At 41.8% G+C, this 20,114-nt stretch overlaps 1 protein-coding gene across 10 annotated transcripts in view; it reads left to right on the forward strand.

Moving 5' to 3' along the window:
- The window catches only part of TUB (TUB bipartite transcription factor), a 289,705-nt gene that overhangs the window by 179,750 nt on the left and 89,841 nt on the right, over positions 1-20,114 (forward strand). For all 10 annotated transcript variants that reach the window (XR_012159343.1, XR_012159344.1, XM_073347462.1 and 7 more), the window contains exons 2-3: positions 12,229-12,280; positions 15,892-16,054. Coding sequence is in view for 8 of the 10 variants with exons in the window: in XM_073347462.1 (XP_073203563.1) it covers positions 12,229-12,280; positions 15,892-16,054 (215 nt within the window). In the remaining 2 variants the exon portion in view is untranslated. The remainder of the gene's footprint in view (positions 1-12,228; positions 12,281-15,891; positions 16,055-20,114) is intronic.

The raw sequence follows: 20,114 nt of genomic DNA on the forward strand, positions 1-20,114 counted from the left end.
TGTATTGACTGATTTAAAGTATAAAATTCCAAAAGTAATCCTAATCCACAAGTACTGGAATGTTGGAGTTAAATTATGACTCTGATATTTATACAATGGACCATGAATATTCAGATATACCACGTTGGGGCCAGCACTTCAAACAGTAAATTAATGAGACCTAGGAATGGCAGTGATTTTTAAATTATTGTGGCCACCAGGATTTTTTTTTTTTTTAAGAAGAGAACTTGGTTCTGTAATTATCAGTACAACTGCAAATCCAGTCTCTGGTACTAGCCATCTACCCTGCAGAAATTACTTTTATGGTTACTTAGAACATTAATACATTGTTTGCTTTTCTTCATTTACTTGTATTTACCCACTGAATCACTGCTGATAATTCTAACACAAATATTATGTATGCAAAATGGATATCAGTATATTTCTGCCCCTCTCTTTTGTCCTCCTCCTGCTTCATCTCATGGGGTCTTTTTAGAGGTTCATCAAACAGCTGCACTAGAAATAAATAATGCTGCACTCCTTCACAGGAGTGCTTTTACCTGTGGTATGAACCTACAGAGTGGAAAGGACAATGAAATCCTAAAAAGAAAAGGAGTACTTGTGGCACCTTAGAGACTAACCAATGTATTTGAGCATGAGCTTTCGTGAGCTACAGCTCACTTCATCGATGCATCCGATGAAGTGAGCTGTAGCTCACGAAAGCTCATGCTCAAATACATTGGTTAGTCTCTAAGGTGCCACAAGTACTCCTTTTCTTTTTGCGAATACAGACTAACCCGGCTGTTACAATGAAATCCTAGTTAGTCTACCCTGCATTTGGTCCTGTGGGTTAAAAACCATTCCTATACAGGAGTGCAGCCCTTCATTTCATTACAGTTCCTGGCACCAGTAGTCTACTGAATGGTTAAGGTGAGTTTCAGAGACTGGATTTCTGCTTTCTCTTTGGTACTTGTAGGTCTCAGGAGAGAAAGTGCCCATCCTACTATCAAAGATGTGTGACGAAGCGGGACTGTTCTTAATGGTTCCTCTGAATATTGTGGGGGTGCCTCAGTTTCCACTATAAAGTTCTTAAGTATCTAGGTGGTGGGATAAGGGTGTATGATCGTTGCAGAGCCCTAGAGGGCAGGTATGTGCAGGGATCTGGACACAGAGAATGGCCAGCGCCCTGTTTCCTGGCAGCTGATGGCCTCGCCCTTCCCCCCTGCAAGATGAGAGCTAAAGGGTTGGAGAACAAAGGAATCAGGTGACCTCCTGGCCTGGGAAAGGGACAAAGACCAGAGGAGGAGGGGCTGGAGAGAGTTTTCAGTTTGGGTCTGGCTGGGGACGAGGAGTGAAGTGCAGATGGGGTTGACTGGCTCACTGCCCCCCAAAATGGACCCAGCTGAGGGGTCCTGTTCTCTGCACCTACAAGCTCTGTTTTAGACCATGTTCCTGTCCTCTAATAAACCTTCTGTTTTACTGGCTGGCTGAGAGTCACGCCTGACTGTGAAGTTGGGGTGCAGGACCCTCTGGCTTCCCCAGGAGCCCCGCCTGGGTGGACTCGCTATGGGAAGCACACGGAGGGGCAGAGGATGCTGAATGCTCCGAGGTCAGACCCAGGAAGGTAGAATTTGTGTGAGGTGTGTCCTGAACACAGTCTGCTCACAGAAAGGAGACTTCCCCAAAGTCCTGACGGATTTCGTACGGAGCAGTTCCAGAGCATCGCCTGGGGATTCCGTGACAAGATGGTTATCGGAGATTCTTCCTTAGATCAAGTATTTTTGGGTTTGAAGGTCCTGGTGAATAGCCCAGCATGAGTTAGCCTTACATACATTTAAAGAAATTTATCCAACTAAAAGGATTCTCTAATTACAGAATTTGTGCAATATATTAATGAGAACTGCTAATGTTCTGCCAAGTGACTTCTAGGGAGCTACAGCATACGGGCTGCATGGGAGCACAGTAGGTACATATGTGGGGACTTTTAGAGGCAGTTTATTAGCTGGCTTGGGAACTTATTTAATTAAACTTGCTTTCAAGGAGCTAATTATGTGGCATTCCCTGTGGAGCTCACATACAGGTGGGAGTTCCTTGAGCCTATTGCCGGACTTTTGCAGAGGAAGTAAAAGCAGGTCAGTGGTACTGCTAGAAAGCTTTCTGCTAAGCACTTTACAACAGTGGGTTTAAAACTGTGAGTCATGACCCAGTACTGGGTCGTGGAATGTACGGCACTGGGTCGCGGCGGCTCTGATCAGCACCACCGACCGGTCCGTTAAAAGTCCCGTTGGTGGTGCTTCCTGGCTAAGGCAGGCTAGTCCCTTCCTGTTTTGACACTGCTGAGCCCCGGAAGCAGCTAGCAGCAGGTCCAGCTCCTTGGTGGCGGGGGGACCACGGGGCTCTGGACGCTGCCCCAACCTGAGCACCGGCTCCGCACTCTGCACAGGGCTGGCGGGGAGGTGCCTGTGGCCAAGAGCTGCGCGGAACCGCTTGTGCGCCTCCGCCTAGGAACCAGACCTGCTGCTGGCTGCTTCTGGGGCATAGTACAGTCCGTGGTGCCAGGACAGGCAGGAAGCCTGCCTTAGCACCTGCCACTGCACTGCTGACTGAGAGCTGCCTGAGGTAAGCCTGTGCCCCAATCCCCTGCACCAGCCCTGAGCCGCCCCCGAAACCTGGAGCCCCTTCCTTCACCCCAAACCCCTCATCCCAAGCCCCACCCAAGAGCCTGCACCCACAGCCCAGAGCCGCCCCAACCCAGAGCCCCCTCCTGCATCCCAAACCCCTCATCTCCAGTCCCACCCCGCAGCCCTCACCCCCACATCCCAACCCTCTGCCCCAGCCCTAAGTCCCTCCTATACCCCAAACCCTTCATTCCCAGCTCCGTTGGGTCGCGGGCATCAACAATTTTCTTCAGAAAAATAGGTTTCAGAGTAACAGCCGTGTTAGCCTGTATTCGCAAAAAGAAAAGGAATACTTGTGGCACCTTAGAGACTAACCAATTTATTTGAGCATAAGCTTTCGTGAGCTACAGCTCACTTCATCGGATGCATACTGTGGAAAGTGTAGAAGATCTTTTTATATACACACACAGCATGAAAAAATACCTTCTCCCACCCCACTCTCCTGCTGGTAATAGCTTATCTAAAGTGATCACTCTCCTTACAATGTGTATGATAATCAAGTTGGGCCATTTCCAGCACAAATCCAGGTTTTCTCACCCTCCCCCCCCCCCCCCCCCCCGCACACAAACTCGCTCTCCTGCTGGTAATAGCCCATCCAAAGTGACCACTCTCTTTACAATGTGTATGAAAATCAAGGTGGGCCATTTCCAGCACAAAAGTATGGGGGCGGGGTTGCTCCTTGTTCTGTCATCTGGTTTGAAATCCACTGCTTTACGGTAATGTTTGTCTAGATTTTATCACTATCTATTTAGTGAAGTGATTGTCAGCAAACTGTTAAAATGTAAATGGGCAAATGTCATGGAAACAAGTGTCCAGCAAGCCAAATGCTACCATTTTATAGGTTGTATTTATTTAATTTATGAGAAGAAACATAAGTCATTGATATGTCAGATAAGACTCTGAAAGTTTTAAATAGTTGTTTAAATTCCCAACAACTCATGTCCTTAAAGTCAGCCTTGATGTAAAAGATTAAAAGGCCTTCTACTTCTGTTGTGCGTATTTGTGTATGCTTTTTTCCAAAATAAAAATAAAGTCCAAATGAAAAGATGTGAGAACTCTTCATGCTGGCTCTTTTTCTCTCCAGTTTGATCCTGAATGTTATTTCAAATGGTATTTGTAATACTAAATCCTTTTTTATTTTACTCTGAAAAAAGGTGAAAATGTGCATCACTTAATTTATTTTTGCTTCTGCTCCCATCTGGAAAATGGTGGTAATATGGACTTTTTCACACCCTTGTCTGTTAAGAGCTGATTAGGGCAGAGACTGCCTCTTATGATGTGCATGTACTGAGCCTAGAACAACGGGGCTCTGATTTTGTCGGCACATCTAGGTAGTACTGCAATGCAAATAATTAATCGTAATAATGGAAAAAGGAAAATCCAAGGTAGACACTTTGAATCAGTGTGTGAAGGATCAAATGTTTAGTGTATTTGCTTGTCTGGAGCATTTGTCATTGCAATTTGTATGTTTCTTGACAGCTGGGCTGCACAGACAAGTTATATGTCTAGTGCCTGTAAACCTGTTTCATTGAAAATATTCCCTTTAGTGAGTGGTGCAGAAGCAAAGCCAGAAAGGAGAAAAAAGCGCCAACACATTTTCAATACTTGCTTCCTTTTTTCAAAGATACCTTCACTTTAAAAATAATTAGTGAATATGTTCATTTTGCACTTTCTAATAGAATAAATATTTCATTTTTTGTTTTTTCTTACAGGGACTTACTGGAATGTGAACAATTTGCACTTTTAAAGAGACATTTTGTGAGCAGAAGTTGAGAATTAACTACTGTGAAATGCGTTACTTGAATCAAGACATTCCAATTTTATATTAAATTTAAATCCATCTGTGTAAAATTAAATAAATGTAATGAGGTTTATTTACTGAACCTCCTGCCTGTATGCTCCCAAGTTGGGGAACTTTTTTGTAGTCTATCTTAACGCTTCCATTGTGTATTAGCTAAAATCTGGCTCTCACTGGCTTCTCACCTATCTCATTTGGGGCATTTTTCAGATGTTGAAATATTGCCTATAAACAAGACTCTAAAATATTAAAATTATTATCACTGATTTTTTTAGTTTACCTTCATTATCATACGGAACTTAAAAAATGTGATAAATTTTATCTATGTTGCACTGAGGCATTTCTATCATGCATGTTTCGTGCATTGCTGAAGAAGTGATACCAGACATAGTAGTCTGGCCAAAAGACTGTAGTGAAACATATTAAATCAACCACGGTGAATGAGGAGGACAATATTAAAATGAAATTACTCATTTAAAAGAGGAGGTCATCCATTTTAAATTTAGGACTTGATACAGTGCCCAATTAAATCAATTAATAGACTCTCATTGGCTTCAGTGGGCTTTGGATCAGGTCTTTAGTGTAAATCTCTAAAGTATAGACTTATTGGCCTGATCTTGACTCCTATACAAGGCATATACCTGCTGATCTGAAAGGGGAGTTTACCTGAGCTAGGAGTACAGGATGGCTCCTGTATGGAAAATTATCAAATAGTTGACCTACATAAATTCTAAATCTTTAACTTTATTTAAATTAGAAGTGTATTGCAGCAAAACTGCAATAAATCTTTCAATACTTTACACAACATATCATTGCCTTTAGGGTTTGGCAAAAACAGCTACCAATATATGGTGTTTAATCAACACTAAAAGAGTTGATTGTCATAATTTGCCTTAAAATTCTCAGCTGTTTAATATATGTAATTATTGTAATAATTTGTACCTAATTAAGACTTACTAAATCTGACTACCTTTGTGTTGATGAGGATTTTCTGATTTGCATGTCAAAGGTACAGCCAGATTTAATCTAGTAACCTCACTCTGTACGCAGCTGAAAGCAGCCCCTCCACAATACGCCCATCAGTTTTGCCATTGTACTGTGCTTTAGTCACAGACCCTCTCCATCACTGTGACCACTGATCAGTGAAACTGTGTCCACTTGTTCATTCACAACTACGTTTAGCAACAGTCTTAGGTCTGGTCTACACTACAAAGTTAGGTCAATGTAAGGCAGTTTACGTTGACCTAACTTTATTTTGTAGCATAGACTTGCCCTAAGTCACTGGGTCCTCTGCATGCAAAGCAGGGAGGGAGACTATGAACCGGTTGTATTTCCTCTGTCTGCAGAGGGAACTGGGAAACGCAGAGGATGCTGCTACTGGACTGTGGTTCTCCCATAGGTTGGGAAGGAAGAAAATGCCACTGCTGCTTCTGAACTTTCTTGTCCCCCATAAAATGGTATTGAAAAGAATCCTCTGTAGTTTGATACTAAGGACCGGGACAGCTGTTTGCCAGGGATGCTAAGTGTTGTCTGCTAACTCTTTATACTGGGTTTTCATCTACGTCTGTCAAAGGGTCACTTCAGTGCTGGTAACAGGCCACATCCCAGGATTTTCATGCAGGCATTTTAGGGCAGCACAGGGAGGTGCCACCTGAGTCATCCAGGCACCAGAAACCTATTTTTAAGATGCCAAATGTCCTTTCAATGACATATCTGGTGGGTCATTGAGCCTCATTATAATTTCTCCTGTGGGGAGTTTGGGAATGTGAAATAGCGGTCATTAGCCATTTGCTCCAGGGGTAAATGCTGTCCCTTAGAAAATAATAATGGAACACTATATTTCCAGCTGAGGGTGACCTACTAATATAACAGTAAAACACTGAAGGCTAAATTCTACCCTCATTTTCGTCATTGACTTCATTGGGAGATACACAGACATTAAGTGAGGGCAGAATGCACCCACAGGCACTGTTGTTGGTATTCTGTACTTACTCAAGAATAAAACCCCTGTGTCTAGACTAGGAAGGATTTGAAGGTGTGATATAGAATGTGTTGGCTAACAATGTTCTAACACATCTGAACAGTCTAGTGCAGATAAGGTACGCTGCCTTTCATACACGCTAAACTGGTTGAGATAAAATATAGGCATTAATTTGACCATCTTAGCACATTTTAACATATTCACTGCCTTGTTTGAAAAGTCTAGTGTCCCCTTGTTAATTAGAACTTGTTGGCTAATGCATTCTAACATCACACTTTTAAATCCTAGCCCAGGCAAGGTCTAAGTCAGGGGTGAGCAAATTACTGCCCGGGGGCCGCATCTGGCCCTTCAGACATTTTAATTTGGCCCTTGAGCTCCCGTCAGGAAGCAGGGTCCGGAGCTTGCCCTGCTCCAGTGCTCCAGCCAGGGAGTGGGGTCAGGGCCTTGCCCCGCTCTGTGTGTACCATGGCTCCGCGCAGCTCCCGGAAGCAGCGACATGTTCCTCCCTCCATCTCTTACGCATAGGGACAGCCAAGGGGCTCCACGTTCTGCCCCTGCCCCCAAGTGCTGCTCCAGCAGCTCCCATTGGCTGGGAACCACGGCCAATGGGAGCTGCAGGGGGCGGCGCCTCTGGAGGGGGAGCATGCAGAGCATCCTCCTCTGCGTAGGAGCCAGAAGGGGGACATGCCGCTGCTTCTGGGAGCTGCTTGAGATAAGCACCACCCAGATACTGCACCCCTGACCCCCTCCCATGCCCTCTGAACCCCTCGGTTCCAGCCCAGAGCACTTTCCTGCATCTCAAATCCTCATCCCCAGCCCCACCCCAGAGCCCTCACCCCCCCTTGCACCCCAACCCCCATTTTCATGATCCTTCATGGCCCGCCGTACAATTTCCATGCCCAGATGTGGCCTTCAGGCAAAAAAGTTTGCCCACCCCGGCCTAAGTGATGTCCTGTAGTATAGAGGATTGTTTGAAAATGAGCTGTAGGAATTCTTGGGACGCTAATGATAATATTTTTCTAATGCCTGCATATTTTTGGAGCTCCAAAATGCTTTGTAAACATTAAGCCTCACATTGCCCCTTTGAAGGAGGATGGGAAGGACGTATTCCAGTCCACAGAGAGTGAACTAAGGGGCCAAGAGGAGGCTGGCATGTTCACATTCCAACAGGACTCGATTTCACAGAAGACAACTAGTTTAAATCAGACAGTTTGAAGCTTAAACAACCCGAGGGACAAGGCTTGTAGTTTACACTTATTTATACAAGAAATGTGGAAAACAGCCCAGAGATTTATAAAATAGCCATCAGGCCACAGAGAAGGGCCTATGGAAGAAGCAAAAGAGCTTTGTAAGTTGTTGGCAAGCAGCTCTCAGTCCCAGTTGTGGCTGCATATACTTAGAGATTCTAAAAATAATGTCATTCAACAGGAAGAAGATATGGATAGGTGTCTTAAAAAGCACAATAGTCTCAATACCTGGCTGGAGATTCATTACTTTGGGCCCCATTTAGCACGTAAGGCAGTCACTTTGAATCCATTGCACACTAAATCAGTGAAAATTACATCCATTTTCTGACCAGTCCCTACATACTGTGTAATTAAATCACCATTTATAACACTGTAGGTTTTGGCCCAGACTTCTGTAGGAGTTGCTCTTGTTTACACAAAGCCTGGAGTTAGCCTGTTTAGTCCAATGAATCATAGCTAAAGATGAAAATGGAATTGAGGAGGTCAGCCATCTACTCCTCTGTTTTGACCACTAGGCCCTGTTTCGATATTATGATGAAGTGCACTATAGAAAATCTGAAGTTAGATCCTGGGTGTTCAGCAACTGTATCTATGGTGCAATACTTAGCATCACAGACAAACCAGGATATTACTGGAATATAATGGCTTGCAATAATTAATCTGTTTATATGGGAATGTATATGATGAAGTCTATAGCTCATTTGCTGTATAATCTGAGAGAGGCAGAATGGTCTAATGTATAATATAGGTGATGACATGAAAACAGAGTTCTGTTTCCAAATCTGCAAATGACTTGACTTTGAAAGCCACTTACCCTCTCTGGGCCTCTCCAGGTGCATTTTTGCCTGTGCAGTTCTAAAACTCTGGATTGTTATCTAAGTTTTTAAGCACTCAGTTTAAATCTCAAGAGGGGATTTTTAGTTAATGCACTAGGATTGATTGATACTCACGTTTCACTAAAATCATTTGGCCAAAAATATATTTTGGAGACACGTTACATGTATTATAGGAAAAATAAATATTCAGGAGAATGCAGACAATTTATATAACATGAGGATACTATTTATATACCTTTCATAATGTGCTTTGAGTTTCTCAAAAGAAAGATGCTAAGTACAAATTATTATTTGTTGTAGGTACTTTGTTGAAAAACTCGAGCAAACTTTGCTGTTGGTGCACTGTGTCTTTTGGAAAATAAATACATTGCTTGGTTCTTTTGAGAACAGCATCAAGACCATAAGCTCCCTGGGACAGGGATATGGGTGAGATTTTCACCCCTGCTATGGCCACTGTACAGTCCTGTGCAATGTACAGGGGCTGTAAAAGCCCTGTGGCCAGCCAGGGGCGAATTCTACCCAACAAATGAGTTGTATGGGACAGCTGTAGGCTCTCAAGTGCAAGCCCTGGAAGAGGCTGAGGGTGCATGGTAGGGGCATACCAGAAGACTAGGAGGGTGTTGTGCTATAGTACTTTGTGGTGTTGGGATTCTGGGCAGTTACCATGAATTGGGAGGTCATATGTGGCTTAATGCCACCTTTCCCTTTTCACCCCCAGGGCACTGCACAGTATCTCACTCAAAGTTGTCTTCTGTATCTTGTCCCACGCTGGTTGTGCTGTCAGTGTTTAATGAAGAATAAGAAACTGATATAAATAGTAGGCATAGCTAAGTAACTAATAACTGTAGGGTGTTTGGTGATTAGGAAGAGTCCTCTTGCCAGGGATCCTAAGGCTATTTTAGAATTTGACAAACAGATGGCACATAACTATGACGTGTTTGACATGCCCACCTCTTTTAGCCTCTCTCATGCCAGCAGTGTAATTTATCAAACTGGTATGTCTGAAACACTTGTTCAGTCTCACAGATTCACAAAATGATTTATCTGTATGGTGCCATGTTTTCTCAGAGTTAGACACGTTTCCTTATGGGTCTAGTACAATTTTCACTAAAGTGACAAAAACAAATTTCTTTTTACTTGCACCCACGACTCTCACTGTCCCTCAGGATGTTGTCTTTTGTGGAATGAGGCAGTAAAAGCACAGGTGCCAGCTGCCTCTGGGCCCCAGGTTGCTCAAGCCCCCCACTCCGCCGCAGGCCCTGCCCCCACACAACCCCTTCCCCCAACCGCCTGTCCAACTCCGTCCCTTCTTCTAAGCCCCCTTCCTCATCCCATCCCTGCCCCCCCTTCCCACCCAGTTCTGCCTCCTCCCTCCAGCACCTCCTGCATGCCACAGAACAACTGATCACAGCGGGTGGGAGGCACGGAGAGGGAGGAATTGGTGAGTGGGGCCACTGACGGATGGGAGGCACTGAGGGGGAGAGAGGGAAGCTTGGCTGCCAGTGGGTGCTAAGCACCCACTAATTTTTTTCCATGGGTGCTCTAGCCCTTGAGTACCCTCAGAGTCAGTGCCTATGAGTAAAAGTTTCAAACAGGATTGTTTTAACAGCAGTCGTGACTGAATCTGCCCAGATATATCTCAGATCAGCTGGCCCCAGCTGACGCCCACTCAAAATTTGCAAGTGTAAAGTTCACTTAGATGTCTCAGGGCCAGACCAGTGCCCCTGTCTTGCCTTTGACTTTTTAGATGTAGATACTCAGAGGAAATCTTACCTGTAGCACAGCTGGATGCATAGATGAGTAGAGACTTTTCAGAGGCCATTTTTTATGCCTCTAATGTGGGTACAAGCTTTGAAATTCTAACTGTTTGTCTCTTCATTGCCTGGAATGCTGCATGGGTTGTTGGCAGGTGGTATCCTAAATATAACACAGCTAGCATTATCTCCCTAAAAGACCACAAACTTTTATATCTGTAATTCTTCTAAGGCACAATTCCAGTACTCGATATGAAACTCGCCTCACTGTGCATCTTGTAACATCAGCCTTTTATAAGATATATGTAACGATGCCTGCTGCAGATCTTATAAAAGGCTGATGTTACGCTGCATGCTTCATCACACGTCTTTTATTTCTTTGTTCTCTGGAGGATGAGAGCCCAGAGGTTGTTCCTCTATTCAAGTCTGCCACTCAACTCTATACCATGCTGCCTGCAACCTAGTTAAGAAATGCAGAGTGCGCTGAACTAATATTATGTCACTTTCCAATTTTAAAATACGCAAAGGGCAGTTTTGACTCACTTGTAATTAATCGTCAAGGGTGCCTACAGTATGGGATGCACACTTTTGTGGTGTTATAAGTGGAAATCAAATTAATATAGTCCATTTTAAAGCATGTTATAGTTGTATCTTTTGGTAGTCTATATTCCTCTGTTTAATTAAATCTATAAATTTATTTATCTACTTTAAATTTTTAGTCATAATATTGTTATAGCATGTAGAACTTGTTCCCCCCAGAATAAGGTGGATTTAATAGTTTTATCAAATGTAATGCAAAGAAGGTTTGTCCTTTATTTCCATCCAACATCTAATTTAATGAAAATGACTGAATCTGGCATGACCAATCCCTCAACCAGCAACAATGAACAATCACCTAGAAGCAAAGAGAAAATTATGGTAATTGGTAGTACACAATACTGTTTGGATTGCAGATCTCTGACTTTTTGAGTGCAGACAGTAGATCAGAATCCCTTGTAAGTATAATTCTTCAGATTTTCAGGAAAGAAACCATTCTGGTTCTCAACCTAAAGAACCATTCATTTTCTCAAGCCAATTTAAAATACTGATGATTTGCTAAACTGCTCCTAAAACTCGTTACCATTTTATGTGCTTTATATAGAAATTTACGCTCTTGTCCCACGGCTGTACATGCTAGTATCTTTATTATAAGGTAATGGAGAACAAAGCGTTTCACAGAATATCAGGGTTGGAAGGGAACTCAGGAGGTCATCTAGTCCAATCCCCTGCTCAAAGCAGGACCAATCCCCAATTAAATCATCCCAGCTAGGGCTTTGTCAAGCCTGACCTTAAAAACCTCTCCACCACCTCTCTATATAACCCATTCCAGTGCTTCACCACCCTCCTAGTGAAAAGGTTTTTCCTAATATCCAACCTAAAGCTCCCCCACCGCAACTTGAGACCATTACTCCTCGTTCTGTCATCTGGTACCACTGAGAACAGTTTAGATTCATCCTCTTTGGAACCCCCTTTCAGGTACTTGAAAGCAGCTATCAAATCCCCCTCATTCTTCTCTTCCGCAGACTAAATAATCCTAGTTCCCTCAGCCTCTCCTCATAAGTCATGTGCTCCAGCCCCCTAATCATTTCTGTTGCCCTCTGCTGGACTCTTTCCAATTTTTGTTTGTACTGCAGGCATAAGGCTCCTGTGAAACACTCTGGATTTATGTTCCTTTATGATCTGGCTGAATCTAAACTTTGTAGCATGTAGACATTATACACAGAACTTTATTTATATTTCCCGGGTTGCTTTTAATTCTCTTGACAGCTTGTGCAGGTTTAGTTAGGCAAAACTTCCATGGACTGATCTGGGAGTTTTGCCTGAAGAAGTCCTGCAAAATATGGCTCCAGTAATTGCAACTTGGTGTTCTGTTTGACTGACAAATACTTTCTAATGAATTCTCTTTGTCTTTGCAGTGTTTTAGATGATGAAGGCAGCAATCTGCGTCAACAGAAGCTTGACAGACAGGTGAGATCTTGGAGTCTGCTTTCGGCCTATTTCCTTTTGACAGGTTAGGGCTTGCTTAACTGGATTACTGTGGAATATGGAGACCTCCTTGCATTGATACACATAGCTGATCGAGGTATCCTACCAGAAAATTACATCTTGAAATATTAGTTCCCCGGCCTTTGGAGTGTGCTATACATGCTTAAGTGATGGAAAGGAAAGGACTGTGAAGATTACTATTAGTGTTCTCTTTTTCTTATTATTGTGATTTGAGTGGTTTTCATTTTTGTTGACTTAGAGTTGCATTATGATGACCTAGAATGCATTATTCCTTTCACAGACCATGAAAAAACAAAAAAGAAAAGCACAAGGATACTAGTAAGAGTGTTAACCAGCTGAGAATTAACACACAGTTCTCAGAATTGTTCTTCCTTATTCCCAACCAGATAGAATTTAATACTCTCAGTCACTAAGTCATGTGCTGTGTTGTCTGTCTTTCTACCACATTCTTAAATGGCCTACATGAACATTCATTCTGAAGACCTTGAGTGAAATCTTGTCCCCACTGGGTATGTTTACACTGCAATTAGACACCTGCGACTGGCCTGTGCCAGTTGACTCAGACTCATGGGGCTCAGGCTGCAGGGCTTTTTATTTGCAGTGTAGACATTCAGGCTCAGGCTGCAACTCGAGCTCTTGGACCCTCCCACCTTGCAGGGTCCTAAAGCCCGGGTTCCAGCCCAAGCCCAAACGTCTACACTACAATTAAACAGCTCCTGAGCCCTGGGAGCCCGAGGCTCAGGCCAGCTGTGGGGTTTTAATTGCAGTGTAGCCGTAACCATTAAGGTCAAAGGGAATTTTACCATTGACTTTAGTGGAGTTAGGGTTTCACCCCTTGTCTTTAATTTCTGCTTGGCCTCCTTTTGAAGAACCTCTGGCTCTCTTTCAACATGCTTTTATGTATCAAACTTGATCTTCTGTTACCTTTGCTTCCATTGTAATGTCCATTCCACACCCATCAGGTTAGGGTTAGGGTCTTGCAGTCTGTGCCCCATTTTCAATATCAAATACTTTATATCTATGCCATCTTGCCTCTGATTGCAGTGTTGTTATAGCCATGCTGTTCCCAGGATATTAGAGAGACAAGACGGGTGAGGTAATATCTTTTATTGGACCAACATCTGTTGGAGAAAGAGACAAGCTTTCGAGCTACACAGAGCTTTTCTTCAGGCTTGGGAAAGGTACTCAGTGTCACAGCTAAATATAAGCAAAAAGAAAAGGAGTACTTGTGGCACCTTAGAGACTAACCAATTTATTTGAGCATGAGCTTTCGTGAGCTACAGCTCACTTCATCAGATGTTTAGGTGGATCAGATTGTTTAGCATAAGTAGTTAACACATATTCTAAGGGATGATTGAAGGTGAAGTGGCCTGTTAACACCTCTGGGAACTTAAATTCATATCTTTGCTAGGCACTAAAAATCCTGGTCTTAATAAAGACACTGGATTTATGGTTTATTACAATAGTCAGTAACCCACTAACCCCACTCTTTTTCCTATAACTCCAGAGGTGTTAATAGGCCACTTCACCTCGAATAGTTCTTCAGAATATGTGTTAACTGCTTATGCTAAACAATCCGTTCTACCTTGTATTTAGCTGTGATACTCTGAGTACGTTTCCCAGACTGGAAGAAGAGCTCTGTGTAGCTTGAAAGCTTGTCTCTTTCTCCAACAGAAGTTGGTCCAATAAAAGATATTACCTCACCCACCTTGTCTCTCATGTTGCGTCTGAATCAGATTCTGACTTCTAATTCATATTGAGTAGCAGCACATCATTCATGGAGTAAAGTAGTACTCAACATGAGGGAAGGCTGGCAGAAACTGATCCTCTCTGGATATTCCTCTACTTTAATCCAGCCCTTTTGCTATTTATAACAGCATTGTATTTTCTTTTTCTCTCTACATGGAGAGAAGTCAAAAGACAACCCATGTAAAAACAGCATAGTACAGAGAAAGGGGACAAATAAGACACTGGGTTATTAAAATTAAACCACCTTAACCCCTCTAGTTTCTTGTGGATGTTCAAAGTGGCTGTGATAGAATGACATCTCATAAATATACATTGGCTTCTGTCAGGGTATACCCCGCCAAATCTGAACTCTGGGTACAGATATGGGGACCCGCATGAAAGACCCCCTAAGCTTATCTTCTGCCAGCTTAGGTTAAAACTCTTCCAAGGCACAGTCTTCTGTGTTGGACAGATATTGCTGCCACCAACAAGTGATTTTTCACAAATATTCAGGGAAGGGTCACTTGGAATCCCTGTCCCCCCAAAATATCTCTTCAAGCCTCTTCACCCCCTTTCCTGGGGAGGCTTGAGAATAAAATACCAACCAGTTGCCTTAGCAATGTGAGCACAGACCAACCCCTTGTCTAAGGACTTTGGAATCAAAGGGTTCTTTAAAAAAGGGTAAATTTTATTAAAAAAAAAAAGAAACACATCTGAAAACTCAGGCTTTAGGGATTAAACACAAACAATAACTTTCTTGGGGTTCAGCTTAAAGGTTACAAGCAAAACAAAAGCACCTGGGTTTAGCACAGAGGACTCCACAAACCAAAAAGGTTCCTAATCGCATCTGTCTTAACTTTTCCTGTGCTACTTACATATCTTGGCTTCCAAATGAGGAGTTTCTAGGTATGATGCTGATGATTTCCCATACCTGGCTTAAAGCTTACAGCTCGTTGCTGCCTTCTCCTCTCTCCAGCCCAAGAGACAAAGAAAAAAAACCCACACCCAGCAATTTTTCCCATTTGAAAAGGTACAGCCTCCCTATTGGTTCCCTGGTCAGGTGCCAACTCAGGTTAAGCGTCTCTTAACCCTTTACAGTTAAGGCAATTAGGGTACAGCTGCTATAGCTACTGACTGGGTGTCTGCAAAAGGGAGCTTCCTCCTCCCTCCCCCCGCCCCGATTTATCATAGCTTCCATCACATTCTAAACTTAGAAACATCTGGAGGGAGAAACTTATGCAATCGTAAAGACAATCCTCTGCCTTCTAGCAGTTAATACTTGCTTTTCACCTGGTGTAAATGAGAATTGAAATTGAAAATAGGGTGTGTAATTAAAATTCAGCATGTATCATTGTTACACTGGGCTTCTGCCCAGTCTTGTCACTTGATTGTAGTTTACAGATTCTTTTCTTGATTTACATAAACATAAATCAGTGTTTTCATGCCTCGTGCTCTTGGTTATCATATTAATTCACAGTGCTCTCACGTTGTTGGCTTCCCAAAAGATTTTTTTTATCTAGCTCTGACACCAGTAGACTGCTCAGAAACATCTATTTGACCTGTTTGGTACTTTCAATAGAGTTTTTAGAAGGGTTTTCTGTGGCTTGGCATCCCAACGTCCTATTAGACTCCACTCTTGCCACTTGAAAATAGCATACAAGGTGGCCTGCCATTGCAGGAGTTGTAAGGATATCTGTTGTGATTTACTGGGAGTTCTACAGTATGAAGTCAAATAACATTCAGTTAAGCAGCATTTGCAGAACAGAAGCTATGTGCACACAGACTCCCCTAGAAAAGTGACATTTATTCTAACAGTAAAGTACTTTTCTTTGTATTTCCCCCAGCGAGCATTGCTAGAACAGAAGCAGAAAAAAAAACGCCAGGAGCCACTGATGGTTCAGTCCAATGTAGACAGCCGCACAAGAACGCGCAGAATGAAACATTCAGAGGAACAAGCGCCATTGGTTGAATCGTATCTTAACAGCAACAGCAGCACCATTTTTCATGGTATATTGACGTGATCTATAGCGTGCATGTTTACTGCTAGAAGTCCTGTTATTTTGTTGAAAAATGAAGTCAGCGTGGGAACAAGAATGTAATCTTTTAAATGAATGCCCTGAAAGCTTAGCTCAGCTGTGTTTGGGGATGAGAATGATAATAACTATGCAGAATTCCAGAATAACCACCCCCATAACTTTAAAATGAACTTTTTCGACAGTGGAAACTTTCAGTAAGATGTCATCCTGGCTTGGGTTCCTGCTCTCCATACTTTACATTCTCCCTTTAAATCTGATTTCAATATGTGAAAGGATGTTGTTGAATGTTTTGTACAAAGATAAAATATGGTAATGTACCATAATACTGGGAGGGGCTACGTGAAATCCAGATTTGAGTCTCCACATTACTCACAAATTGTGAGTGAATTTTTTTTTCTTTTCTGTGGAATTTATTCATAGAAGTTCCAGAATGCATCAACTATGAATAAGGGTTTTTGAATAATAAACCTCTTTTAACCATGCTTCTGAAAGCTGTTTAAGTAACAGATCTGATTTCAGGTGAAGGGGAAAAAACACATTATTTTCTCTCATAATCAGAGAAAAACATATAAAAAGACTATTTTTTTCCCATGCTGTCTAGGAAGTTGATTTTGTACAGAATTTTATGAAAATGTTTTCTTTGGTAGCTAGCTACAGGAGATAGAAAATTTCCTTTTACTTCTTTCTCATTGTAACAGCTAAACACAGGTGTAAAACCCTGTCCTATTAAATGTTATTTTATGATACACAGCAGCAATTGCCTTCTAAGCCACCCTTTAATGTAAACTTAAATAACAAGGATTTCAAGTCTGCTACAGACCGGAGAAACCAGACATCTCACAAACAGTAGTGAAATCCTTATTTATACTACGCTGAATCCTGCAAGTGCTTGCACCCTGGGCAACCATTCTGACATCAGTAGAGGTTGCCTGGGGTGTGTGTTAAGGCAGAATTTGGCCCTTCATATCACATCACATCAATCTTTTTCCACTCAGGTCGTTCCCTGGAACAGTTACGTCTAGGCCTCAAATTACTTTATTTTAAATTCTCTCTCCAACCCTGCCACCAAAGGATGTCAGTGGACAGCACAGACTTTCAAACCCTGATAAAGAAACAAGACACTCTATTTTACAATGTCATGTAAACCATTAAATTAGGTTCTTTTTACATCTGACATAGTACAAGTAAATAAGATGGGCAGAATAGCCTAGTACTGAAAATGCATTAGTAATATGTAGCTATATTTTCTCACATTCAGCCTGTGGTTTGTAAACTTCTGGGGATAGCTCTCCAGGTAATCAACTGTTGGCGCATTTATCAGAAGCCTCAATTTAACAGCATTTCATTACCCAATAAAGTGGTTTGTTGCATTGTAAAATCCTCTCTCAGGAGCATTATTCTTGAAAACATTGTGAGAACTACAGAAGTGTCCTTTTTTGTTGTATTTTTCTTCAGGAGTATGGTTGGTAGTGTCAAGATTCATCTGCTGTGTGGGGCATATTTGGGTTTCAGTGGCCATTTTCAATGACAGTATTCATCTCCAATGAAAACGTTGGTATCTGGGAGTGTTGGATGCATGAGACAGCTGGGCTGTATCTAAAGAACTGTTCTGCTCTTTCCCATTCACTTGTTTCTGTTATGGGTGTGCTTTAAAATGACTCTTTGTGGGAACTGGTGTCCTACTGCATAAACTGTACTGCATATATGAGCGAGTCCGTGAGATTCATTCCTATGTAGCAGGCACTGCACATGTACCACCCCACATATTTTTTTTCCTTGTAAAATTCCTGTCTGTAAACTTCAATAGGAAGGTGTAACACAGGAATGCTTGTTTAATTTGATGAGTAAAATTAAGCCTGCCTCTGGTGGGAGGTTGGATGATTAGATTATGGGGTGTATGTATAATGAGAGGTCAGGAACAGGGTAACATGATTCCTTGTTCCCATCATATTGGAGCTTGTCTACACTGGGAAATTGACAGCATAGCTATAGTGGAATAATCTAGTCAGCTATGGATATTCCAGAATAGCTCCCCATGTCAACACTTTATTCAGGAATAAACAAATCTTTATCCCACAGTAAAGTTACTTTTATTCCAGAATAGCGTTCATACAAGGAGCTATTCAGGAATAGCAATAGTAGACTATCTTCTCCTGCTCTAGCTGTGCTATCATCAGTTTCCTTTTTTAGACAATCCTTAGCTGGTGTTGGAATTCTGCAGGGAGCTGCAGAATGATTACTGCTAATCCAAGCTTAATCTATAATCTTAAACTAAAATAGGGAAAGAATACATTAAGAATTACTTAGACAAGTTAGATGTCTTCAATTTGGCAGGGCCTGTCAAAATACTTCCTGGTATACTTACGGATCTGGTTGAAGAGATCTCTGAGCCATTAGTGATTATCTTTGAGAGCTTGTGGAGGACGGGAGATCCCAGAGAACTGGAAAAGGGCAAATATAGTACACATCTATAAAAAGGGGAATAGGGACAACCCAGGGAATTATAGACCAGTCATCTTAACAGAAAGATAATGAACCAAATAATCCAAAGAGTCGGTTTGTAAACACCTAGATGATAATAAGGTGATCAGGAACTGTCAACATGGATTTGTCAAGAACAAATCATGTCACACCAGCCTAATGTCTTTCTATGACAGGGTAACAAGCTTTGTGGGTAAGCAGAAGCAGTAGATGTGATCTATCTCGACATTAGTAAGGTTTTTGATTCAGTCCCACATGATCTTCTCATAAGCAAAGTTGGGAAATATAGCCTAGACAAACCTACTATAAGATGGGTGCACAACCAATTATAGTTAGCAGCCAAGTAGACTTCCCTAGATATTAACAAAATGATATGGTTAAACTCTGAATATGGAGGTGAGAGGCCAGTTTGTTATGCCCATTCATTTCTTGGTGTGTGTTAAAATTGCCAGTGAGAGTCCCCATTAGCACCCTTAGTGACATGGGTGATGACACTTCTCCATTCAGGAAATGGACTGAAACCATAACTCATTTTGCATATGTCACCAATCACTCAGTAGCTGGTAATTATTTTTCAGTCTCCAATGACCTTTGGCCTAGGACTGAAAGGTGTTGTGTCCCTGAGCCCATCTGTAATCCCATATAGAATTACATGTTTTTCATCTTTCATTCAATTACCATATTAGCATTGGTAGCAATTAATACTATAGGATAACTTCAGAAAGCAACAATATTTGTCAGGAAAAGGCAAGCTTCAGGTAAAGTGTGGGCTTCTAACATCAGTGTGCCAGTCCATAAAGTGACTGAATGGAGCTAAACAATTAGTAAGGAACAATGACAGCACTGATAGAATCTTTTCCCCGTGAGTATTAGTTGAGCTTCTACTTCTAACAGTCTAACAACTGTATTATTTCCATATTAGATAGCCATTGTGGATGGACCATTTCAGATCCATCTGGCCCTACTGAAAATACTTAAAACTATTACTGAAATATAAAGCTTATATTAAACAGCAGTATTTGTAGACAGATGATCTACAAATGGGGCCCTTGTATGAAAGAGGAGTTTTGTTTTGTACTGCTGTTTGGAAGAAATTACAAAATTTCCCTGTAGAGCAACAGCTGTGTTTTAAAACATCTTTATTTGTTCCCAGATTTGTGTTAAACTAGTAACCAGACCTATGCTGATGTAGAATAATGCTTTCACAGATTTATAAAGAACTGACCTTTTCCACTGCTCCCTTAAATTTTCTGCAGAAATGAAAGGCAATTTTCATAGGTAAGAAGGTATCATTTTTTTTCCTGTGAAAATGGTGAGTTTCCACTTGGGACAAATTCCTTTTTTTGCAATTTTGAGAGAGGCTAGAATCTGAACAAGGCAAAGTCTGCTTTTATTAATGTTACTTTTTTTACAGACATGGCTTTTGTATGTTTGGAATTAAAATGTTTTAAATTAAAAACAGAAAAAAACCCTCCTTCAAGTAACTTTGCAACAACTTTTGATTTAGAAGTTTAGATTAACCATGTAAAAGATAGCAACATTACTTTCTC

This window comes from Lepidochelys kempii, chromosome 6 (genome assembly GCF_965140265.1).
Source record: "Lepidochelys kempii isolate rLepKem1 chromosome 6, rLepKem1.hap2, whole genome shotgun sequence".
Taxonomy (NCBI): Eukaryota; Metazoa; Chordata; order Testudines; family Cheloniidae; genus Lepidochelys; species Lepidochelys kempii.